This window comes from Mus musculus, chromosome 5 (genome assembly GCF_000001635.26).
Source record: "Mus musculus strain C57BL/6J chromosome 5, GRCm38.p6 C57BL/6J".
Taxonomy (NCBI): Eukaryota; Metazoa; Chordata; class Mammalia; order Rodentia; family Muridae; genus Mus; species Mus musculus.
This window is the reverse complement of record NC_000071.6, coordinates 109,711,915-109,738,144: the sequence shown is the minus strand read 5'-3', so window position 1 is coordinate 109,738,144 and position 26,230 is coordinate 109,711,915. Positions and strand designations below refer to the sequence as shown.

At 41.6% G+C, this 26,230-nt stretch overlaps 1 protein-coding gene and 1 pseudogene across 5 annotated transcripts in view; both read left to right on the top strand.

Annotated features, from left to right (window-relative positions):
- 4930522L14Rik (RIKEN cDNA 4930522L14 gene) overlaps nucleotides 1–2,630 on the top strand; it is a 61,055-nt gene extending 58,425 nt beyond the window's left edge. For all 5 annotated transcript variants that reach the window (XM_011249625.2, XM_030255015.1, XM_011249622.2 and 2 more), the window contains one exon: nucleotides 346–2,630. In XM_011249625.2, coding sequence (XP_011247927.1) covers nucleotides 428–2,155 — 1,728 coding nt within the window. In that variant the 5' untranslated portion in view covers nucleotides 346–427 and the 3' untranslated portion in view covers nucleotides 2,156–2,630. The remainder of the gene's footprint in view (nucleotides 1–345) is intronic.
- Vmn2r-ps23 (vomeronasal 2, receptor, pseudogene 23) overlaps nucleotides 6,698–26,230 on the top strand; it is a 153,426-nt pseudogene continuing 133,893 nt past the window's right edge.

Here is a 26,230-nt window from a genome sequence, read left to right as displayed (position 1 = left end):
TAGTGTGAAAATGTAGTGTATTTCACAATATAGAAAGTTTATGAATGTACTCAGTACATTCATAAAGCTCTGAGCTCTTCCCTTTCTCTTCAAATTTGTGAAAAATATTATAGAGAAGAAGGATTCTATAAATGTGAGCCATGTAATAACACTCTTACCATTACAGGCATGCAAAACCAAGCATAATGAAGGGGAACCCATGAATGTAAACAAAGTGATAAAATCTTAAGATGTGCTTCTTCTTTCCAATTAGACCAAATTATAAAATCAATTCCTACAGATAAAAAATAATCATAGGTATAGTGAATGTGGCAAAGCTTTCACATGAGCCAATTACCTTTGCAGGAATGAAAGAATTCTTACTGGAGAGAATCCCTATGAAGGCATTCAGTGCGGTGAAGCCTTTGTTCATCACAATAGTTTCCGAATGCAGAAAATAACACACACTGGAGAGAAACGCTACAAATGCAGTCAATGTGGTAAAGCCTATGCAGGACCCCATACTCTCCAAATACATGAAAGAACACATAGTGGAGAGAAACCGTATGAATGTAAGCAATGTAGTAAATCCTTTGCTTCTCATGGTCAACTTCGAAAACATGAAAGAATTCATACTCGAGGGAAATCTTACAAATGTAATCAATGTTCTAAAGCCTTTGTATACCCTGGTAATCTTCGAATGCATAAAAGAATGCATACTGAACACAAACCCTATGAATGTAATCAATGTACTAAATCCTTTGCTTCTCATCGTCAACTTCGAATACATGAAAGAATTCATACTGAAGAGAAACCCTATGAATGTAATCAATGTAGTAAAACCTTTGCTTGTCATGGTCAACTTCGAATACATGAAAGAACACATAGTGGAGAGAAACCCTATGAATGTAATCAATGTAGTAAAACCTTTGCTTTTCATGGTCAACTTCGAAAACATGAAAGAATTCACACTGGAGAGAAACCTTACAAATGTGATCAATGTGGAAAAGCCTTTTCACACCAAGGTAATCTCAAAATGCATAAAATAACAACACATACTGAAGAGAAACCTTACAAGTGTGATCAGTGTGGTAAAGGCTTTGCATATCATGGAAGGTTCGAAGTACATAAAAGAGCACATACTGGAGAGAAGCCCTATGAATGTAAGCAATGTGGCAAAGCCTTTGCATGTCAAAATTATTACCAAATACATAAAAGAATACATACTGGAGAGAAACCCTATGAATGTAAGCAATGTGGCAAAGCCTTTGCATATCAACATTATTACCAAATACATAAAAGAATACATACTGGAGAGAAACCCTATGAATGTAAGCAATGTGGCAAAGCCTTTGCATATCAAAATCAATACCAAGTACATAAAAGAATACATACTGGAGAGAAACCCTATGAATGTAAGCAATGTAGTAAATCCTTTGCTTCTCGTCGTCAACTTCGAATACATGAAAGAACACATAGTGGAGAGAAACCCTATGAATGTAATCAATGTGGTAAAACCTTTGCTTTTCGTGGTCAACTTCGAAAACATGAAAGAATTCATACTGGAGAGAAACCTTACAAATGTGATGAATGTGGCAAAGCCTTTTCACTCCAAGGTAATCTCAAAATGCACAAAATAACAACACATACTGAAGAGACACCTTACAAGTGTGATCAGTGTGGCAAAGCCTTTGCATATCATAGTATGTTCCAAGTACATAAAAGAACCCATACTGGAGAGAAGCCCTATGACTGTAAGCAATGTAGTAAATCCTTTGCTTCTCGTGGTCAACTTCGAAAACATGAAAGAATTCATACTGGAGAGAAACCTTACAAATGTGATCAGTGTGGCAAAGCCTTTGCACATCACAGTAATCTCAAAGTGCATAAAATAACAACACATACTGAAGAGACACCTTACAAGTGTGATCAGTGTGGTAAAGTCTTTGCATATCATAGTATCTTCCAAGTACATAAAAGAACACATACTCGAGAGAAGCCCTATGAATGTAAGCAATGTGGCAAAGCCTTTTCATGTCAAAATTATTACCAAGTACATAAAAGAACACATACTGGAGAGAAACCCTATGAATGTAAGCAATGTAGTAAATCCTTTGCTTCTCATGGTCAACTTAGAAAACATGAAAGAATTCATACTGGAGAGAAAAGTTATTAATGTATACAATATGGTAAAGCCTAGTCACAATCAACTTGCCTAAAACTATATAAAATAAAACATACTAAAGAGTAACCCTATGAATATAACTAATGTGGTAAAGCCTTTACAGTGATATTGAAAGGTGTGATGGTTTAAATATACTTGGACCTTGGCAAGTGGCCGTATTAGGGAGTATAGCCTTTTGGAGTAGATTTGAGAAAGTCTGTCACTGTGGTCTTGGACTCTGAGATCCTATGCTTAAGCTCCAACCAGGGCAGAAGAGTCTTCTGGCTGCGTTCTGATCTAGATGTCGAATTCTTGTTTCTTCCAGTACCATGTCTGCTTGGACACTGCTGTTCTTTTCACCTTGATGATAATAGACTGCACCTTTGAATCTGTACAATACCCCCAATTAATCAATTAATGTCGTTTATAAGAGCTGCCTTGGTATTGGTATTTTTTTTCACATCAATAAAACCCAAATTAAGACGAATTATAGCCATATGCCTTTTTTTTTTGGTTTTTCGAGACAGGGTTTCTCTGTATAGCCCTGGCTGTCCTGAAACTCACCTTGTAGACCAGGCTGGCCTCGAACTCAGAAATCCGCCTGCCTCTGTCTCCCGAGTGCTGGGATTAAAGGCGTGCACCACCACACCCGGCTGGCATATGCCTTTAATCTCAGCACTTGGGAGGCAGAGGCAGGTGGATTTTTTTAGTTCAAGGTCAGCCAGGGCTACATAGAGAAACCTTGTCTTGAAAAACCAATATATATATATTAAAAAAGATAACACATTGGAGAGAAACTGACAAGCAGATATTTCTCTGCATGTTTGATAACAGAAATAACATGTTTTAAATAGTCTCTTTTTTCCTTCCCCTCTCCTTCCATTTTCCACATTTATATACTTCTACATCTCCTATTCCTTTCCATTTCCCTGCCCCCATGAGGACAGTATATATTAAGATAGAATCTCACATGTAGTCGAGAGTTGTCTTGAATTAAAAGTCCTCCTACGTCTACCTCTTGAAGGTTAAGATTATAGTTGTGTATGTCATGCCTAGGGTTTTTCATGGATGTCAAACCCTGAGGTAGAAAATAACTGTCTAATCTTTGGGAAATTGCTAAGGTGATGACGATATTGATGAGTAAACTCAGAAAGTACAATCATGCCTCTACTTCTGCTAGCTCCTGCAAGCCTACTACTGTAGGGATATGGAGTAAGCTTAGGCATTAATTATAAAGCAGCTTGTTTCACTTGAGACAATAAGAGGTACCAAGATGACCAAGATGGACTAGAGATTGAAGCACCATAAAGGCCTCTTAAGCCAGACAAGGAGTCCAGTATATGCTCTAACAGATTAAATGATCCTTGGCTGAAGAGGACCAACCCCATTGTGTTATAAGGCCTAAGAGAAAGTTCCAAAGTGTTCCATGGGATGTGTTGCTGATGCATTGAAGCAATTAGAGAAAGATCACTGTTATGTGACTATTAGTTTTTGAAATGTTTAATCCCAAGCTTCTTCACAATTTGTAAGGTTCATAGGAAGAACAAACACATAATGACTAGAATGTCTTTGGCTGTGTTAGTGATTAAAAAGGGAAAGGAAAGTCTTGTGAGTTTTCCTAAAAGGTTTCCTGCCTGTGTTCTTTTATATCATGCAAAGCCTGAACTATGATTGATCTCTGAGGTCTTGCACTGTTTCTCCTTGGTTGTGAGGAGTGGGTGTGGCAGCAGTCCCAAGAAGGCCCCAGGGACTGCAGCTAAGTCTTATGACTTGCACCTGACTTCCTCATACACCTGAAAATAAGCCACAACCATCGTGAGAGCTGCGCAGGTGCACCAGGATGCTGGCGAATCCATTTTGGTGGAGACATTCTCCTCCTGCCCTGATTAGCTGAAGCTGCGTGCCTGGTGAGGTGACGTGGCCTGCCGTGAGTGGATGAGGGCTGAGAGTATATAAGAGAGGCCTGGGTTAGAGAGAGAGATAAAGTTGAGAAAGAAAAAGTTGAAGCAAAAGAGATAAAGACGGAAGTTTGCTGAATAAACTGCTGTTAGAAGGACTGGTGGTCGTGTAGTTCTTGCTGGTTGAGCGTGGACGCGACAATTGGTGGCCCGTACGGGGAACCGACTCCCCCACCAATGAGTTCAGAACTTTCAGCAGTCAGTGTTTGCTGGCAGGGTAAGTTCAGGGTAAGTGAAACTTACGACCCCAGGAGTTTGGGAAGGACCTGTGACAAAATAGTCAAATATAAAGTTGCCAGGAAGCAGGCACAAAGTAACCCAGGAGTTTTGGGAAGGACCTCGGATAAAATAGAGGCAAATATAAAGTTGCCAGGAAGCAGGCACAAAGTAAAAGTGAAACCATGGGGACAAGTTAAGGTTCACGGGTTTGGGACAAGTTGCACCAAGCACCATGGGGAATTGAGGTTTGCAGAGGAACAGAGGGTTTTACCAAAAGGGGTTTTGCCATTCTGGAAGTTAGTGAGAAATTGCATAGAAGATAAAGATGTGGCGCAGAACTCCAGAGAGGCAATGAGGCACTGAGGCACTGAATCAGGTGAGAGAGGAGGAGCTAGGTTGGTTTGGGAGAGAGGGTTTGCTTGTGGTTCCCCAGGATCACCTACAACATCTGTGGGTCCCAGAACGGCTGACCAGAGCAATTCAAAACAAGCAGAGCTATGAGGACGTGGATGTTCCTGTGTCTGGGAATGCTCCCCCTAGTGAGAACTGAAGAGCTACATTGGGGAATTATGCCTGTGTTCCTGAAACCCATGTCATTGACGCATTCAAGTGTTTCCTCAATTCTTCATATCTAATGCTTCACTACAATTGCCTTTTTTCTATGCTGCTTCAGCTAAAGGGATTGTTGTGTTTTCAGATGATTCAAAATATTTCACAGATGAGTGATTGTGTTCAGCTGTATCTACTAAAACTAATGCTACTTGGATTTGAGGGGTGTGGCCTGCCAGTATATCCAAGGGCATTGGCACTATACCCTCCCAACCTAGATGGGCCCCCCTTTCCTTTTTGTAGGAGTGTTCCTGATTCCCTTCCACCTTGGGCAGTGCCCCTTATATGTATGGTTGTTATGTGGGGTGAATGGTAGTTGCACTGATCTTTCCTCCTTAAGCCAGGTTGCAGGAGGGGCCTGGAATAATGCAAATTTTATTGGGATGGTTCTAATGTGTTTGAAACTTCTGTATTTCAATTTGCTGGAGGAAGGAATGCTTCTTTTCAGGCTATACGTGTTTGTGACCTCCTTTTATGTTTATTGTTTATAAGATCCCTTGCCTCAGGGCTGATGGGAGCCCTGGGATGTATGCTTGTAATAGTGTGTGTGTTGTGTGTTTAGCGCATGTGTCAGGTGCAGCGTGTGCAGGCCCGCACTTTCACCATTGTAGTGCAGGCCTTTGCCGCAGTGGAGGCAGGACAATCTCCTCAGATTTGGTTTGCTGCTCTAAAGAAATAATGCTGCGTTATGCCATGGGTTGCGAGGCTAAGCACTGCACAGAGGATAGCTTGCTGTTGGCATCCTGTGGAAGGCACGTCTGATTGCGTGAAGGTTCAGTGTCCTAGTTCCCTTCCCCCAGGAAAAACGACACGGGAGCTGGCCAAGACCTCTCTGGGTGATGAGCCCAAGGGATGGTTTTGTGTAGGGCCCCTATGCTTGCACACTGGGGATCAGACCTCTACCTTCACCCAAGAGGCTGGCTTGCAGCAATCAAGATCTGGCCATAGATTAATCAGCATCCTGGTCTTCTGATGCACCTGCTGCATGCAAACAGGACAATCTCCCCAACTGTGGCTTGGCATGATAGAGAAGTAGTCAGTGACGGATAAGACTCCCTGGGCATGTCACCAACCTAAGACAGGGATCAAACCAATGCTGTTTGTCTCCTGAGGATGAGTAAGGGGCATTGCTGCAGGGGGCAATCAAAGCCAGACAAAAAAGAAAAAAAGGGGGAGATGTGAGGAGCGGGTGTGGCAGCAGTCCCAAGAAGGCGCCAGGGACTGCAGCTAAGTCTTATGACTTGCACCTGACTTCCTGAAAATAAGCCACCCCTGAAAATAAGCCACAACCACCGTGAGAGCTGCATAGGTGCACCAGGATGCTGGTGAATCCATTTTGGTGTAGACATGCCCCTGCTGCCCTGATTAGCTGAAGCTGTGTGCCTGGTGAGGTGACATGGCCTGCCAAGAGTGGATGAGGGCTGAGAGTATATAAGAGTGAGAGGCCCGGGTTAGAGAGAGAGATAAAGTTGAGAAAGAAAAAGTTGAATCGAGAGAGATGAAGACGGAAGTTTGCTGAATAAACTGCTGTTAGAAGGACTGGTGGTTGTGTCGTTCTTGCTGGTCGAGAGCAGACGCGACACTTAGTAATGTTACCTGATGAGCAGGTAATGAATTCTGGTCTTTACTGTGCTTGCAGAAATCATGATTTCCTAACAATTCAGTGTGTTTTCTTAGAGTCAACATTGTATTGAATATGTAAAACATCTAAACTGATTTACAGTGTTAGGAGCATGTGTCTGGGTTCTGTGCTGTTACTACACAATTCTACATGCTTGTGGGTAGTTTAACTTCACTACATTGTTTTGTCTGCTCTGTATTATTTATTGACCATATAACTACCAGAAAGCACATTATACAGTGAAACTAACTTTTCTTTTTCTTTTCTTTTTTTTATTAGATATTTTCTTTATTTACATTTCAAATGCTATCCTGAAAGTTCCCAATACCCTCCCCCCACCCTGCTCCCCTACCCACCCACTCCCACTTCTTAGCCCTGGCCTTCCACTTTACTGGGGCATATACAGTTTTCAAGACCAAGGGGCCTCTCTTCCCAATGATGGCTGACTTGGCCATTGTGTGCTACATATGCAGCTATAGACACAGCTCTGGGGTGTACTGGTTATTTCATGTTGCTGTTCCTCCTATAGGGTTGCAGATCCCGTTAGCTCCTTGGGTACTTTCTGTAGCTCCTTCACTAGGGGCCCTGTGTTCCATCCAATAGATGACTGTGAGCATCCACTTCTGTATTTGCAAGGCACTGGCATAGCCTCACAAGAGACAGCTATATCAGGGTCCTGTCAGCAAAATCTTGCTGGCATATGCAATAGTGTCTGCGCTTGGTGGTTGATTGTGGGATGGATCCCTGGGTGGGACAGTCTATGGATGGTCTATCCTTTCATCTGAGCTCCAAACTTTGTTCTGTAACTCCTTCCATGGGTATTTTGTTCCCTATTCTAAGGAGGAGTGCAGTATCCATGCGTTGGTCTTCCTTCTTTTTGATTTTCTTGTGTATTGCAAATTGTATCTTGGGTATTCTGTTTCTGGGCTAATATCCACTTATCAGTGAGTGCATATCAAGTGAGTTCTTTTGTGATTGGCTTGAAACTAACTTTTCAATGTGTTATTTCCTGAAGTTTGCCCTAGCAAACCTTAAACTAAAAAGTGTTATTTCTCTAGAGTGTGCTCAACAATTAATTTTGTATCAGCAAATTAAGAGAGCAGCTTTCATATGCACACATTCATAGTTAACAGAGTATGCTATTGAAACCTGTTGTTAAGGGCAATGTATATTTCTTCGGTCTAGTCATCTTGATCTACTACAAATTTGTTCATTATAAGAAAATTTAATTTAAGTAATTAGCTCAATTATGGATACAGTGATACTGTGAAATTACGTGAAGAATAAACCTGCACTGGAGAGATGGCTTAGAGGTTGAATGCACTGACTGCACTTCCAGAGGTCCTGAGTTCAGTTCTTCTTATACGCGTTCTCACGACCGGCCAGGAAAGAACACAACAAACCAGAATCTTCTGCGGCAAAACTTTATTGCTTACATCTTCAGGAGCAGGAGCGCAAAACCCCAAGCCCCAAAAACGAAAGCCCCCTTCTAAACATCTTTAGGAGCCAGAGCGCCAGCGCGCAGAGCGCAAAAGCGCAAGCAAGAGCTCTATTTTTTACATCTTTAGGAGCCAGAAGCCAGCGCGCGCCAGAGCGCTAGAGCGCAGAGCGCAAGTAAGAGAGAGAATGGCGGAAACCCCGTCCCCTTTAAGGAGGGTTAACCTTCGCTTAGGACGCATCACTCCCTGATTGGCTGCAGCCCATGGCCGAGCTGACGTCACGGGAAAGGCAGAGTACAAGTAGTGGTAAAATACCCTTGGCACATGCGCAGATTATTTGTTTACCACTTAGAACACAGGATGTCAGCGCCATCTTGTGACGGCGAATGTGGGGGCGGCTCCCAACATCTCCCCCTTTTCTTTTAATAAGAGCAATAGGCCACCCATATTAATGAGAGTGGAGATAGAGGTCAAATCCCCAGTGTGTAGGTAAAGGAGCCATGTACAGGATTAGCTCTTAGGCTCACAGGCTTTTACCCAGAGCAACCCTGACCTGCTCCCGTGTCGTTTTGCCTGGAGAGAAGGACACTTGGACACTCAACCTTCTTGAAAGATGACATGTCTCCCTAGAATAGGCTCATATATGCCGCAGAGCCCTTCTATTGCAGTGCTTAGCCGTGCAACTCTCTCGGGCTGCTGAAGCACACTCACTCTATCCCGTGCAATGAGACTAGCCTCGTGAGATGTAAGAGCTGAGTGGCCAGCGACCTATTGCCTAAGCATAGATATCAGGGGAAGCACCATGTTCTAGTACTGCAAGTGCCTGGGCAATAACCACCTTGTCTCTCTTAGTTTAGGCCTTAAGCTTACAGACCAACCAGAGAAGCAATACTAATCCACAGCAAAGTGTATCTCCAAATAATATCAATCCCACCCATTCTTTAAAGAAGGGAAATGCTGAGGAGATCCAATTGGGTAATCCTTTGGTCAGGGACAGGTCCAAGCGCGTGGAGTTGACCTGAAGTCTCAATTCCCGAAGGATCTGTTCAAATTCAGCCGTCCAATTCTGTAACATATACTGAAAAAGACTTTTTGACAAATTAGCTGCCCTAGTAAATTTAACATACTGAATGGAAGTAACACACAATCCCGGAAACTTGTTCACATCCCAGTTGAGCTATTTGCCATAATACATCTAGTTGTTTCTGGACAAGATCTATGAGTTGATTAACCAGCATGAGACCTCCCTGTATCTTGACATTAGCTGAGGCCTGTTTATCTATGACTGTAGTCACTGAGGCTGACAAAGTGTTAATGGTGTCAGTCGTCTGGACCTGTCCAGACAGAGCCAAGACTGTCTGAATCAAGGCTAAACCCAGTTCCTAGTTAGTGGTAAAAAAGCAGGGGAATACTTGAGCATTATACATCACCGTCATTAGGAGTGGAAATGTCGACATTATCCCCCAACGCTGCTCTCTCTTTATTATTGACGCCCTGGACATCACCAAGACGAGGGACATCAGTATTCCCTTGGTCAGTCTGGATTTTTCGGGTGAGTCTTTCTGGTATCCAAAATGGGTTGTCTTCATTCTGTGGGAAAACACAGATAGCTCCCCTGGATCTTATCAAAATAGGATCCGGGCCATACCATTTATTATCAAGGACATTTTTCCATTTAACCATCTCATTGGGCCTATCTGGCTCTGAACAATGACGTTCAGCCGCAGTATGGCCATGAGCATCAATATTTAAAAAATTGAGTGTAAAGAGTGCCATAGACACAGACACTCTTGGTGCTCGGGGTAGAGTCTCGATTCCCCTCTTCTGCTTTATAAGATAGGCTTTGAGGGTGCGATGCGCACGCTCAACAATACCCTGTCCTTGAGGGTTGTATGGAAGTCCAGTCAGGTGGGTCACGTCCATCTGACGGCAGAACTGTTGGAATTTTTGAGACGTATAAGCTGGTCCATTATCAGTCTTAAGGAGTTTGGGTTTCCCCCAAGCACTCCATGCCTCAAGACAATGTTGAATCACATGTGAGGCCTTTTCTCCGGTTAACGGAGAAGCAAACATGATGCCAGAACATGTGTCAATGGACACATGGAGATATTGAAGTTTTCCAAAGGAAGAAACATGTGTAACATCCATTTGCCAGACCTGTAGAGGTCGAATACCGCGTGGGTTAATTCCCACATGAGGAACTGGCAAGAACTCACAGCAGCTTTGACATTGAGTAACAATGTCACGGGCTTCTTTCCTTGTCAAGGAGAAACGACTGCGTAATGTTTCAGCCGTCACATGAAAATTGTTATGAAAATTTCTTGCAGCCTCTACCGGGGATGATAGGGCAGCAGCCACCACTTTAGTGGCCTTATCTGCCAAATCATTTCCCAGAGCCATGGGGCCAGGTAGGCCTGAATGGGCTCTAACATGAGTAATATAAACAGGAAATCTTCTAGATAACAAAACTAATTGTATCTGTTGAAAAATATTGGCAACTCTACTGGAAGGCTTAATCACTCCAGCCACTTCTAAAAGATTTACTGCATTAACCACATAACAGGAATCTGACACAATATTAAGGGGTTCTAAAAAGGTTTTTAAAACTTCTAAAACCACTAAACATTCTACCACTTGAGGTGAATTTTCATTATATTGTTTGGATACCACTTTACCATTAGCCACATAGGCACCTATGCCAGTTTTTGATCCATCAGTATATACCACAATCCCATTTTTAAGTGGGTTTCTTACTGTTATTTGTGGAAACACAACAGATTGATTTTGGGCAAACTGTAAAATTGGATGTTTTGGATAATGGTTATCTATTTGTCCTGAAAAGGAGGTAACTAAAACTGCCCAATCATTAGATGTGGCTGCCAAGGTTTGAACCTGTGCAGCGGTATAAGGTACAATTAAAAGATATGGACTTCGCCCAAAGTGGGTGATTGCTGCTTTTAGGCCTTTAAGGGCAAGCTGTGCAATTGCATCAGGATACCAATCTATTATTTTAGCTGGGGATACGTTTGGATGGATCCACAACAATGGCCCATTCTGCCACAAAACTGCGGTTGGCAATTGTGCTGTCTTAAAGACACACAAACTGAAAGGCTGCGAATCTTCAATACGTTGTAATTGTGCATTCTGTAAGGCTTTTTCCACTTTTTGTAAGGCCTGGTTAGCAGCTAGAGTAAGAGCCCTAGGGGAGGAGATATGAGGATCTCCTTCTAAAATACCAAACAAAGGCCTTAACTCAGCGGAAGGAATCTTTAAAAAAGGTCTGAGCCAATTAATATCTCCCAACAGCTTTTGAAAATCATTTAAGGTATGGAGGTGATCTCTTCTTATCTAAACATGTAAATATTGATTTCTCTCAAAGGAGGAAATATGCGTGACATCCATTTGTCAGACCTGTAATGGCCTGACGCCACGAGGGTTTACCCCTACGTGAGTAGATAAAATTTGACAACAATCTAAAGGCATTATTAAGTAATCAGAATCATTTTCAGTAGAACCAATCCCTCTTGCAGCTCTAGGAATACCAGAGGAAGAAAAAACAGCCATGTAGGCTTGGCAAAATTATTAGTTGAGCTATTTTGTCCCTTTGTGATATAGAAAAGACAACTTGAGGACAAGAACAGAGAACCTGAAGTTCCCCTTTATAATCTTGATCTACAACTCTAGGGTGGACAATAAGACCTTGTAGGCTGCAAGAGCCTGCCTCTGTCATACTGGCCACAAAATCTGAGAAGGACTCCTAAGGTCCCTGGATGATCTTTGTTCACCTGCTCGGGAGAGCGCCTTCCAGGCCCTAATAGCCTTTTCATCTGATTCAGAACTACTAAGAACTGGCTCCTCTAATTGATCTTTTTTCTTTTCTTTTTCCTTCTCCTTCCTTCTAATCTCTCCCCAGGTATTCTTACCTGACCTAAACTTTTCCTTGGGTTCAAGACCCTTGGAAAGGCCTGTATACTTATTTTGTGAACCATATTTCCTCTTTGCTCCTACTCTCTCTCCCCGCTTTACTTCTGATAGATTGTCCTGAATTTCATCTAGAATCCGCCCTGCCTTAACCACTTGATAACATGTGAAAAGGAACAAAAGGGCTTCTAACACTAGAGAAAGTTAAAGGCCAAACATACCTTGTAAAGCTATTTTCCACTTTACTTCTGATAGACTGTCTTGAATTTCGTTAGAAAGTTCAAGGCCAGGCGTACCTTGTAAAGCTATTCCCCACTTTACTTCTGATAGACTGTCTTGAATTTCCTTAGAAAGTTCAAGACCAGACTTACCTTGTAAAGCTGTACTCACTGGTACTTCTGTTCCCCAGCTGAAAAGTTCTGAATTCATGCAGTTGAATCCTTCTCAACAGTCTGTTTTACGGGAACCTTTATTACCGTGACCCGCAGTTCTGGTTCCGGAATGAGGGATCTTCCTTGCGCCGGTGATGGTAACCGTCCCAGGTTTTCTTGTCCCAGGATTTTCTCGTCCCGTCCCGGGTCTCAGCACCAACTCTTATACGCGTTCTCATACCGGCCAGGAAAGGACACAACAAACCAGAATCTTCTGCGGCAAAACTTTATTGCTTACATCTTCAGGAGCAGGAGCGCAAAACCCCAAGCCCCAAAAACGAAAGCCCCCTTCTAAACATCTTTAGGAGCCAGAGCGCCAGCGCGCAGAGCGCAAAAGCGCAAGCAAGAGCTCTATTGTTTACATCTTTAGGAGCCAGAAGCCAGCGCGCGCCAGAGCGCTAGAGCGCAGAGCGCAAGTAAGAGAGAGAATGGCGGAAACCCCGTCCCCTTTAAGGAGGGTTAACCTTCTCTTAGGACGCATCACTCCCTGATTGGCTGCAGCCCATGGCCGAGCTGACGTCACGGGAAAGGCAGAGTACAAGTAGTGGTAAAATACCCTTGGCACATGCGCAGATTATTTGTTTACCACTTAGAACACAGGATGTCAGCGCCATCTTGTGACGGCGAATGTGGGGGCGGCTCCCAACAAGTTCTCAGCAAGCACACGGTGGCTCACAACTATTTGTAATGTGATCTTAGTGCCCTGTTCTGGCGTGCAGGGAGAACACTCTACAGAATACATGAATAAATCTTTAATAATAATAAAAAAGAATCAAAATGCAACCCCCCCCGAAAAGGGAGAATGCTTGTCTCCTCTTCCTAAGAAGGTATGTGAAATTTATTTGAGATGGCAAAAGGCTCTATGGGTATTTCAAGAAGATGACATGTTACCCAGATGCTTTAATTAGCATCCAAAGTACAGATCATAATATTCACTTTTGTGTGGGAGGACAGTCATGCAAAATACATGTAATTGGGTGAGTTTGCACATCCTATCCTGCAGCTAGAGGATTGATCACATTGGGAATAGGCTATTGAAAATGTGCTTTAAAGACTCACTCACCGAGAATCAATTTTTTTTTAAATTAAAGACTCAAAAACTTTTTTTAATTTAATTTTTATTTTAACTCTTTTATTTCTAAAATGTATTTATACATATTATATAACTATTAAATTATTTGTAAGGTGATTATAAAATATTTCTAATAAAATAAACACCACACATGAACATTTTTTAAAGGAAATTTACTGTACACACTATAGCACCTTTCTCAGAGTTAGTCTTTCATCATCATCTTATTATATGAAATTGGCTCAGCAGAAACCACCAGGGGGGAACCCTCAATTCTCTCTTCCACTTGTGTCCTACTTAAGGTCATGCAAACAAGGTCCTGGACACAAGGTGACACTAATAGACTTCTCTAGGAATACTGCCTGCTATTCGACAAATTCAACAGGAAAAAACCATAAACTTTAACAAAGAGAAAATGAATCAGAACGAGTCATTCAGTACTGTGGAAGAGAAATCGAGATCCTGGTAAAAACAAGAGACTGCAATTCTCACAACTCCTACCCAGCAACAGTCTCTTCTACCACATCCACAATGTGTGAACTCCCCTATGCCTATGAGGAGAGTGATGCCATGCCATGTCACTGGCACACCTGCTGCTGGTCTATGTCTTCTGTGTGAAAATCTTCAGTCATGAGGAACAGTTTTCTTTAAAATAGCATCCTCAGGAGGAACAGAAATGACGAGGTCCCACACCAATCCTGCCATGAATAATGGGCCTGTTCTCCACTGGCAGCCACCACTGCCCTTCCTCCTTCCTGCCTGTGCCTGGGTGATATCAGAAGAATCAAATGCATAAGTCTTTTCTCAGGGATGACATTCAAAGGTTGTTGCTGAAAGAATAAGAGAAAAGGTTTCACTAGGCAAGCATTTACCACAAGTCTAGCACGGCTTTATGGGGGCTCTGTGTCTAAGCTCAAAGATGCTTAGTGTTAGGAAATTGTGAGGTGAGAAATAGCCAGTACAGGCACATTGACAGCCATAAGAACTGACAGCTTGATAGAGTGAGTAGTACTTAGCTGACATCCAGTCCCACCATTAAACATCCCTCACATTAGAGCTGTTTGTGTGAGTGCCAACAACCCCAGAATTCCTGGTCACTTCCAAGATGTCCTTGTGCTCATAGTCTCATTAAGGAACTGACCTATAGTACACTTAATTCACATTAAAAATTACTACGGGTGCCTCCTTAGCATAGTAGGCAGCGCATCAGTCTCATAATCTGAAGGTCCTGAGTTTGAACCTCAGAGGGGTCAACCTCAGTTTTTTTTATTTATTTATTTATTTAGTGGTTTTTTTCGAGACAGGGTTTCTCTGTATAGCTCCGGCTGTCCTGGAACTCACTTTGTAGATCAGGCTGTCTTCGAACTCCAAAATCCACCTGCCTCTGCCTCCTGAGTGCTGGGATTAAAGGCGTGGGCCACCACGCCGTGCTTTAACCTCAGTTTTAAACACTAATATTTAAACCTTTAATTTTAGCCAAGCAGTGGTGGCACATGCTTTCGGTCCCAGCACTTGGGAGGAAGAGGCAGGCAGATTTCTGAGTTCTAGGCCAGCCTGGTCTACAGAGTGATTTCCAGGACTGCCAGAGCTACACAAAGAAACCGTGCCTCAAAAACAACAACAAGCACAACGACAACAACAAAATATTCACTAACACTTATTTGTCAGAGACCATACTTTCAGAAAGTGAGCCCTTCACAATCTCCCACCCTGACAGGTCAAATGGCCTCATGCTAGGAGCCGGTTGTCACTCCCTCCTCCCTGTTCCCTTCCTGGCACCTGAGGATGTAAAAGCTGAATTATAGTCCCCTCTTACCTATCTCTTCCTGAACTACCATGACTTCCAAGGACATGGGTTACACCTGAACCTAGCCTGATACCCCAAGGCTGTTAAGGAGGATCTATGTTCTGGAGATAAGATACAGCGTGCCCGCCATCAGGAGCCTCACTTCGGCCCTCATGTCAGCAGATGCCTACTTCTTTGTTCTTTGTTAAATTCCCCCTAGACCCCTCCCTATTCCCCTCTATGTATGCTTTAAAACCCAGCTCCTCAGCCTAATAGACAGAGACCTTGACAGATATTGCTTGGTCTTCTGCTTCTCCTTCCCTTCCTCTCATTTTCTTCCAGGTTTCCGGTCCTCCTTGCACCCACAAATAACTGAATCCCGCCGGAGGAGACTTATTAAACTCTATGTGCCAGGACTTGTGTTCCATGCTTTATAGGGATTATCTCATTGTAGACATATTCTCATAAATAAACATTCTTTGCTAAAAATATTTTGGTACCTAAGCTTTAGTTGGCTGAAAATTGTACATATATGGAAAACACAATTACTAAGGAGACTTTGATTAAATGAGGCTTCCATTTTCTCTTTTTGGACTGTGTGTGTGTACACAAATATTAAGTCTGCTAAGTGTGTTCAGTATGTACTTTTGTACTGTGCTCTGTCCTTCAGTAGACTAGTAATCCTTTATCCATGGGAAATGAATGACGAGACTCCAGGGGAATAGCACCAAGCCTTATGCATGCTGTTTTCTGTGCATGAATGTTGATGATAACCTTTAGCCTATAAATTAAACACAATAACAGGTTAATAGCAATGTTCAACTATATACTACAGTAAAATGTAACACAAACTAGCTGTTGACCCTTAAAACATTACGTGCACAGTTCTTCCTGTGATGATGTGAGATGGCAGTGCCACACCGCAGTAAGGTAAAGGGAGCCAGAAAACACAAGCACTCTGGCAGCAAGGATCATTTGTATACAGCTGCAGTGACAGTAAATTTGAGACAGATACAGTGTTGGAGCAACACATGGGTGGGTGACACATGCAGACTGGATGCAGGAGAAAGGGATGGTTTACATCTTAGCTGAGACCAAGAAAGACAGCACAAAACTGTGCTTTGGGATCTTCCTAAGCTAGTCATGGCACGGATCTCATACAGCTTTTCAGGAAACACATTGCTCAGGGTGCCTTCACATCCACCTTGGTCCCACTTCTCTGAGCCTCTGCAGCCCTTACTTCCTGTCCATTGGGTGCCTGCCGCAGACCCTCTGGGTCCCTGAATCTGCGTGGAACGGGATTTCTTAAGCAGATGGGCAAAGAGTTGGATGGAGTGCCAGACAGCCAAACACGCAAGAGAGGTGTTGGATCTGAATGTAATTTTCCATTCGAGCCTCAGACTTTTTATAATACAAAGTAAATTGCAAATCATAACAGAATAAGGCACATTGAATTTTTCCAGGTGCAAAAGGAGTGACTTCAAAAGGAACCAGATAAATGTTTAACACTAGAGATTAGCACAGATGCAAGGGGAGTGACTTCAAAGGGAATTTGTAGGGACCAGATAAATGTTTACATTAGGGATAACAAGCCCTGCCTAGGATCAGCTTAGTGCCAGGCAGGAATTTCACACTTAGTGTTAATAGTACCAGGGGGTTCTTAACTCTTGACACGCCTCAAGAATAATGTAGTGTCACTGACCCCAAAATTCTCTAGGCCTAGTTAAATTATCTTGTCTGAAGGATCCTCATTTATCAATATAGTATATTAATTTGCTCTTGGCATGGAATGTAGTCTGTAATATGAATTTCTATCTCAGTGAGAATTCCAGACTCTTTCTGCAGACAACTGAATTAATGGCTAGTGCTTTATTGTTTTATGGTAATGCTTAATTAGTTACTGAATAGGTTAAACTCCTTGCTGCTAACTGGAATCTAAGAACACTGGGAAAAGGCTTTAGCTATGTTAGAATACAATCTTAAAAGGCATTACAATAAGGTAATACTATATAGAGTGCACGTGAATCCATACACTAGACTAATGTGGATTTGTAAATTAATTTTATGGGTTAGGGGAATAGCCAAAGATCCAGGAGTAAGTTTCCTTGAAACTCTTTCCTCATGAGAAAGCTTTCAGACTTTCATCTGTCAAGCTGACTCCACTGGAGTCCGTGGCAGGTGCCAACTAGCTCTGTCACTCATTTCTCATATTGATAGCCCCTTCTTCTCTGGACCACAAAAAGGTGGTACTCAGGCTCTTCTGTAGACTCCTCTGATGCTGGTATGTCACCCCTCCATTCTTCTTCTGAGAGCTTGTTTTGTCATATGAACAATAGGGATTATACTACTCACACCATATTGGCCAATGTGTCCATTACTCTAAATAACATGCAAAGAGATTGCTATACTAATGTTACTTATCTGTCGTGCAATTTGCATAAGTCTACTAAAGTATGGTATTCATGTAACATTTATTTTTAAATTTTTTGACAAATTATTAATTTTTATTGTGTGTATAGTGTCTGATGAATGTGCGGGCACATACATATAATGGCGCATGTGTGATGATCAGGACAACTTTGTGGAATTGTTTTTTTTACCTTTGCCTGAGCTCTGGGATTGCACTCAGGCCTTTAGGTTTATGTGATACGTGCTTTTTTTTTTTTTTTCTCTCTGAGCCATGTTGCCAGCCCTCACATAGCTTTCTAGAAGTGTATTTTTAAGGAATAATCATGGAACAATCTGCCCAGTCCAAGCCTTGACCAGGGACCCATCTGCTACGTCTATATTGTCAGTGTTAGCCCCTAAGGCAGTCCTCTCCAAAGACCCAGACACTCAGATTTCTTTCCTAATTTTGGGATTGAGCCACTGAAATACTAGATCCTCTGTGCTGTAGAGTGAATGTTTATGTCCTCTGGAAGCTGTGTGTGGTAACTGGGATCACAGGTTAATGTGATTATGAGCCTTTGGCAGATTATCAAGTCACAAGTATGTATCCCTCATGGAGTACTCATGAGTGTGGTTCTAGCCTTAGAAAAGAGACCCTGAGAACTCCGGTATTCCTTCTGTCATGGGGAAACAGCAAGAAGATTGCAGTCAGCGAATGGACATCTGCAGACCTCAGCAGATACCTAACCTGGCACCCTGACTTAGTATTTTCAGTGTTTCTGTGCTGGAAATTTATGTGACTTTTGTATAGTGACAGACAATCTCTGTTGGGTCTGGAAGTGGAAATATGCATGTGCCATGCACTATCTACAAAGCAGTCTGTAGTGTTGGGTAGATGGCAGCTTTATGAAAGCAAAGACCAATGCCCACATGGTCCTGTACAAGTGGGACAGTACCCTTTGTCCCCAATTTCTTGTTTCTAGCTCTACTCCTTATAGTAGGTAACTTACTGAAGTGAAAGATGCTAGTTCTCTGTAACTATCTTTCTACTACTATCTTCCATCAGCTATATTTTCCTTTAAAGTAAAAGAATATTCTTCCTTCAGTGTTATTTTCTTTTCTTTAAAAAAAAAGATTTATTTATTATATATAGGTACATTGTAGTTGTCTTCAGACACACACCAGAAGAAGGCATCAGATCCCATTACAGATGGTTGTAAGTCACCATGTGGTTGCTCGGAATTGCACTCAGGACCTCTGGAAGAGCAGTCAGTGCTCTTAACTGCTGAGCCATCTTTCCAGCCCCCATGTCTTCAGTTTTATAATCAAACCATATATTCTGTACTCAAAAAGAAAAATAAATTTAAGACAGTAGCATGAGACAAATGCCTTTTTATTACAAAGAACACCTCCTCCAACAAGGAACTAATAGAACAGTCAAATTATACGTTTCGTTTTTGAATCCAAAGCATTAATGAAAAGCATTTTGCTTTCCAAAACATATTGTGTATTTTACAAGCGCTATTAACTAGTACAAAATAACTAGACAAAATAGCTCAGTTAGCTATTTTGTAGCTCAGTCTGGTCTCAAACTCTCCACTCTTCTGCCTTAGCCTCCCAAGCTCTAGATATGTAGATATGTAGGCATGCCATACCACATGCATGTGTGACAACCTTTTCATTCAAACAGATTCTCTTTTGTGTAATAGTGATGGCTTTTCCTTTATATAGCAGGCTTAACTTAATATTCTTTCCCTTTCCAATTATTTTTAATTAATTAATTAATTAATTAATTACTTTATTTTTACAATTTCCTTCTATTCCCAGGACCTTTCCTAGGAACAACAGAACAAATCATGGTACTCCCAGGCTCAGAATGACTTACAGATAGGAATCCCCAGTGTTTGCTGTGGCATTCAAGGTCCTTCAATCCCTCTTGAAGGGGCTTTTCTGCTTTCTGTCTGTTTCCCAGCCACATGGGGCTGTTTGCTGAGTACCCACAAAGCGCCTACAGGTGCTGACATTCTTCACTCACTCATTCCTTCTTTCTTCATCTGGACTTTCTTTCACCCAGGCCCCAGGATGTTCTGTGAAATCTTCTATCCCCTCTTGTATACAGTAATTGCCCATCCACTGCACTCTCCTTTCCAACTCTCTTCCCCAACATTCTTTTTTTGTTGTTGTTGTATTTCAATCCTTATGTGGGATGGCCAGATGCTGTTCTTATTCTGATGTTAATTCTGCTTCTTCAGAAAGGCTGCCCCAGGCCAGCTTCCATCAAGTATTCAGGTGATCTCATGTGAACCTTCTCCCCATTTTAAGTGGTCAATAAAGGCGAGTCTGTGATTGGGCAGTGGAGGGGAAAGGTGGGACTAGATGTTCAATACTGGGCGCAGGTAGAAAAGGAGAAGAAGAAAAAAGGGGAAGGAAAGAGGATGAAAGAGGAGGAAGCACGATGGACCAGAACCATGTGGCCAGGAGAAATCATAAGTAGGAAGGGGATCTTATAGCTGTGGAATAAGTTAGTACAGTGTTTTTTTCTGCCAAATCTAGGCATATAGCTTATAAGTATAATAACTGGATTTTTAAAAAATATATGGGCTTACTGGGGTTGGAAATTCCAACTGCAATGTCTGCTACTGCTCTGGTGGAGTCAGCTTGACAGATGAAAGTCTGGAAGCTTTCTCTGAGGAAAAGAGTTTCAAGGAAACTTCCTCCTGGAGTTTTGGCCATCCCCCTAACCCACAAAATCAATTTTCCGCTCCCGCGTTAGTCTAGTGGATGGATCCACGTGCTCTCTATTTAGTATTACCTTATTGTAAATGTCTTTTAAGATTGTATCCTGAATTAGCTAAAGCCTCTCCCAGTGTTCCAAGATTCCAGTTAGCAGCAAGGAGTTTAACCTATTCAGTAACTAATTAAGCACTACAATAAAATCAAAGCCATTAACTCAGTTGTCTACAGTAAGAGACTAAAATGCTCACTGAGATAAAAATTTCATTACAGACTACATTCCATACCAAGAGTGAGTTAATATACTATCCTGATAATGAGGATTCTCCAGACAAGATAAAATTTAACAAGGCCTAGAGAATTTCGGGGTCAGTGACACTACATTATTCTTGAAGCCTGTCTAGAGTTAACAACCCCCTGGTGCTATTAACACTAAAGTGTGAAACTCTTGCCTGGCACAAAGCTGATCCGAGGCGGGGATACTAATTTCTAGTGTAAACATTTATCTGATTCCTGCAAATTCCCTTTGAAGTCACTCCTCTTGCAAACATTTATCTGGTTCCTTTTGAAGTTACTCCTCTTGCACCTGGAAAACTTCAATGTGCCTTATTCTGTTATGATTTGCAATTTACTCTGTATTATAAAAAGTCTGAGGCTCGACCAGAACATTACATTCAGATTCAACACCTCTCTTGTGTGTTTGTCTGTTTGTCAAATTAATCCTAAACTTTGGCCACCTACTCTAGAGACCCGTTTTATGCAGACACAGGGACCCAGAGTGTCTGGGGCAAATGTCCACCTCAAATTCCAGATGCTCTTCTACCTTCCTCAAAGGGTTGTTATTTCTTCCTAAAGGGCAGTGCCCCCTACTTCCATTCCCCCTTGTTCCTTTATGAGTCAGAGTTGTTTAGAATGTTTTTGCTAGATATGGAAAGTCACCCTGTGTTATCTTTGAGAGAACTAGGACCCAACTCAGGTCACAGAGCCGTGTAGGAATGAGAAGCTGAAATTATGTTTCCTTAATGAATCAACCTGGTCTTATTTTTTTCCTAAGCAGAAAGGTTCACATATGTATTATTGAACTAGTCTATTAGTGTACAATCTTAAAAACATGGGAAAATCTAGTGTTTCCCAAGTAAAACATGTCAATCTACTCAAATAGAAATCATCTTGTCAGCTTAATATGATAAGATCTTAATACTATATGTAAACCATATACATATATATATCACATATATAATATGGTAAGTGCTTAATACCACAAACACACACACACACACACACACACACACACACACACACACACTCCTTTCATTTAAATCAATTGAGAATGGACTCAAGCTAGTAATGGATTATAGCAGTAGAAGTTTTATCTATACCAATTACTTGATATGCATTATCTCATTTATAATATATAAATGACATCACACTAGTTACAAGAGGAATAATGAATAGAGGTGAAGAGAATATGATGACAATAGATCACGGCTGTGTAATGCCCAAACCTGTATGGCTCATGTGCCCAGGGAGCAGGTACTTCCTGGAATGCTAGAATTTGTAAGTTCGTGGAAAATAACAAAGTCCCATGGGAAAATAAATGTCCTATAGGTTTGTCCTTATAAATGCCTGCCACACATGGCTCCAGGCCATTCTCAGCTGGGAAATTCCAGGAAATGGACCTGAGCAAAGTCTATCCCTTGGCCAATATTTAATATTTAAAGCTTGCTTTAAATTTGGCCCAAAATGCTGGAGTTGGTTTTTCTGGCCAATCTCAGGATTAACAGTTGATGTAGAATAGTTCTCCTGCCATCATCAGGTGATTACCAAAGACACCTAAGGTCATAGGTAAGGAGTTCTGTTATTGGGTGAAATGATATTATAGGAGAGAACCCCAATGAAATGACTGTCAAGGATAAGGCATGTCAAAATCCCTAGCAGTCCTGAGAAAGGGTAAGGCCCAGCAGTAGCTCCCTGATCTCTGATTTTATTAGGAACCAGGAGTCTGTCTTCTCCCTGTGCTTGGCTCTGGATGGGTTTTGTCCAGGTTTATATACCAAGAGGACAGCATCCAAGCTTGACAAGGATGGCTTTAGACAAACTGTTTTTTGTCATTTCCTTTTTAATGCACCGTAGTGAAGAAACCCATCCCTAAAGACTCTACAGCATGTATCCATTCCTTCCAGATTCAATTGGTCAAGCTTAGTCCAGTTTTCAATAAGGGATTGTCAAGTTTAGTGAGAACCAATCATCATATATCTGAGTGTCAGAGCACACTGGGGTTTTAATAGCAGAAGAATGGCCGTCTAGACAATAAATCTAGATACACCAGGGTCATGGCAATTAGGCTGCCCCAAGAGGTGTGTTACAAAATAATTCATAAGGCAAATGGCCTGAAGGCAACCCCCTGGTGCATTGTTTATTTTGAATAAAATTAACAATGCCTCTTCTAGTTGTGAATTACTGTGTCAGGCACTTAACCATCCTCTCTCTGCGTATCGTAGACTGCAGCATTAGTAATTCATTTTAATAGATCCCACCAACTACTTGGAATCCATTTCTGTTTTAAAAAATAAAAGAGCCACCATGTGGTTGCTGGGATTTGAACTCAGGACCTTTGAAAGAGCAGTAGGTGCTTTTAACCGCTCCGTAATGAGATCTGACACTCTCTTCTGGAATGTCTGAAGGCAGGTAGGATGTACTTACATATAATAAATAAATAAATCTTTTAAAAAGGTAAAAAAATAAAACATAAAAATAGATTGTAACTTGACAGGACCGTGGTCATATTTTTGGTAATCATGCTAGAAGCATTTTATATTAAGTGGTTTTTTTAAATTAGGTATTTTCCTCGTTTACATTTTCAATGCTATCCCAAAGGTCCCCGATACCCACCCCCCAATCCCCTGCCCACCCACTGCCCCTTTTTGGCCCTGGTGTACCCCTGTACTGGGGCATATAAAGTTTGCAAGTCCAATGGGCCTCTCTTTCCAGTGATGACCGACTAGGCCATCTTTTGATACATATGCAGCTAAAGACAAGAGCTCTCGGGTACTGGTTAGTTCATATTGTTGTTCCACCTATAGGGTTGCAGTTCCCTTTAGCTCCTTGGGTAATTTCTCTAGCTCCTCCATAAGGGGCCGTATGACCCATCCAATAGCTGACTGTGATCATCCACTTCTGTGTTTGCTAGGCCCCGCCATAGTCTCACAAGAGAGAGCTATATCTGGGTCCTTTCAGCAAAATCTTGCTAGTTTATGCAATGGTGTCAGCATTTGGAAGCTGATTATGGGATGGATCCCTGCATATGGCAATCACTAGATGGTCCATCCTTTCGTCACAGCTCCAAATTTTGTCTCTGTAACTCCTTCTATGGGTGTTTTGTTCCCATTTCTAAGAAAGGGTAGAGTGTCCACACTTCGGTCTTCGTTCTTCTTGAATTTCATGCGTTTGGCAAGTTGTATCTTATATCTTGGGTATCCTAAGTTTCTGGGCTAATATCCACTTATCAGTGAGTACATATTGTGCGAGTTCCTTTGTGATTGGGTTATTTCACTCAGGATGAAACCCTCCAGGTCCATCCATTTGCCTAGGAATTTCATAAATTCATTTTTTTTAATAGCTGAGTAGTATTTCATTGTGTAAATGTACCACATTTTCTGTATCCATTCCTCTGTTGAGGGGCATCTGGGTTCTTTCTACCTTCTGGCTATTATAAATAAGGCTGCTATGAACATAGAGGAGCATGTGTTCTTCTTACCGGTTGGGACATCTTCTGGATATATGCCCAGGAGAGGTATTGCGGGATCCTCCGGTAGTACTATGTCCAATTTTCTGAGGAACTGCAAGACTGATTTCTAGAGTGGTTGTACAAGCTTGCAATCCAACCAACAATGGAGGAGTGTTCCCCTTTCTCTACATCCTTGCCAGCATCTGCTGTCACCTGAGTTTTTGATCTTAGCCATTCTGACTGGAGTGAAGTGGAATCTCAGTGTTGTTTTGATTTGCATTTCCCTGATGATTAAGGATGTTGAACATTTTTTCAGGTGCTTCTCTGCCATTCGGTATTCCTCAGGTGAGAATTCTTTGTTCAGTTCTGAGCCCCATTTTTTAATGGGGTTATTTGATTTTCTGGAGTCCACTTTCTTGAGTTCCTTATATATATTGGATATTAGTCCCCTATCCGATTTGGGATAGGTAAAGATCCTTTCCCAATCTGTTGGTGGCCTTTTTGTCTTATTGACGGTTTCTTTTGCTTTGCAGAAGCTTTGCAATTTTATGAGGTCCCATTTATCGATTCTTGATCTTACAGCACAAGCCATTGCTGTTCTATTCAGGAATTTTCCCCCTGTACCCATATCTTCAAGGCTTTTCCCTACTTTCTCCTCTATAAGTTTCATTGTCTCTAGTTTTATGTGGAGTTCCTTAATCCACTTAGATTTGACCTTAGTACAAGGAGATAGAAATGGATCGATTCCCATTCTTCTACAAGATAACTGCCAGTTGTGCCAGCACCATTTGTTGAAAATGCTGTCTTTTTTCCACTGGATGGTTTTAGCTCCCTTGTCAAAGATCAAGTGACCACAGGTGTGTGGATTCATCTCTGGGTCTTCAATTCTGTTCCATTGGTCTACTTGTCTGTCACTATACCAGTACCATGCAGTTTTGATCACAATTGCTCTGTAGTTCAGTTTTAGGTCAGGCATGGTGATTCCACCAGAGGTTCTTTTATCCTTGAGAAGAGTTTTTGCTATCCTGGGTTTTTTGTTATTCCAGATGAATCTGCCGATTGCCCTTTCTAGTTCGTTGAAGAATTGAGTTGGAATTTTGATGCGGATTGCATTGAATCTGTAGATTGCTTTTGGCAAGATAGCCATTTTTACAATGTTGATCCTGCCAATCCATGAGCATGGGAGATCTTTTCATCTTCTGAGATCTTCTTTAATTTCTTTCTTTAGAGACTTGAAGTTCTTATCATACAGATCTTTCACTTCCTTAGTTAGAGTCACGCCAAGGTATTTTATATTATTTGTGACTATTGAGAAGGGTGTTGTTTCCCTAATTTCTTTCTCAGCCTGTTTATTCTTTGTGTAGAGAAAGGCCATTGACTTGTTTGAGTTAATTTTATATCCAGCTACTTCACTGAAGCTGTTTATCAGGCTTAGGAGTTCTCTGGTGGAATTTTTAGGTTCACTTATATATACTATCATATCATCTGCAAAAAGTGATATTTTGACTTCTTCCTTTCCAATTTGTATCCCCTTGATCTCCTTTTGTTGTCTAATTGCTCTGGCTAGGACTTCAAGTACAATGTTGAATAGGTAGGGCGAGAGTGGACAGCCTTGTCTAGTCCCTGATTTTAGTGGGATTGCTTCCAGCTTCTCACCATTTACTTTGATGTTGGCTATTGGTTTGCTGTAGATTGCTTTTATAATGTTTAGTTATGGGCCTTGAATTCCTGATCTTTCCAAGACTTTTATCATGAATGGATGTTGGATTTTGTCAAATGCTTTCTCAGCATCTAACGAGACGATCATGTGGTTTTTGTCTTTGAGTTTGTTTATATACTGGATTACATTGATGGATTTCTGTATATTGAACCATCCCTGCATCCATGGGATGAAACCTACTTGGTCAGGATGGATGATTGTTTTGATGTGTTCTTGGATTCGGTTAGCAAGAACTTTATTGAGGATTTTTGCATCGATATTCATAAGGGAAATTGGTCTGAAGTTCTCTATCTTTGTTGGGTCTTTTTGTGGTTTAGGTATCAGAGTAATCGTGGCTTCATAAAATGAGTTGGGTAGAGTACCTTCTACTTCTATCTTGTGGAATAGTTTGTGAAGAACTGGAATTAGATCTTCTTTGAAGGTCTGATAGAACTCTGCACTAAACCCGTCTGGTCCTGGGCTT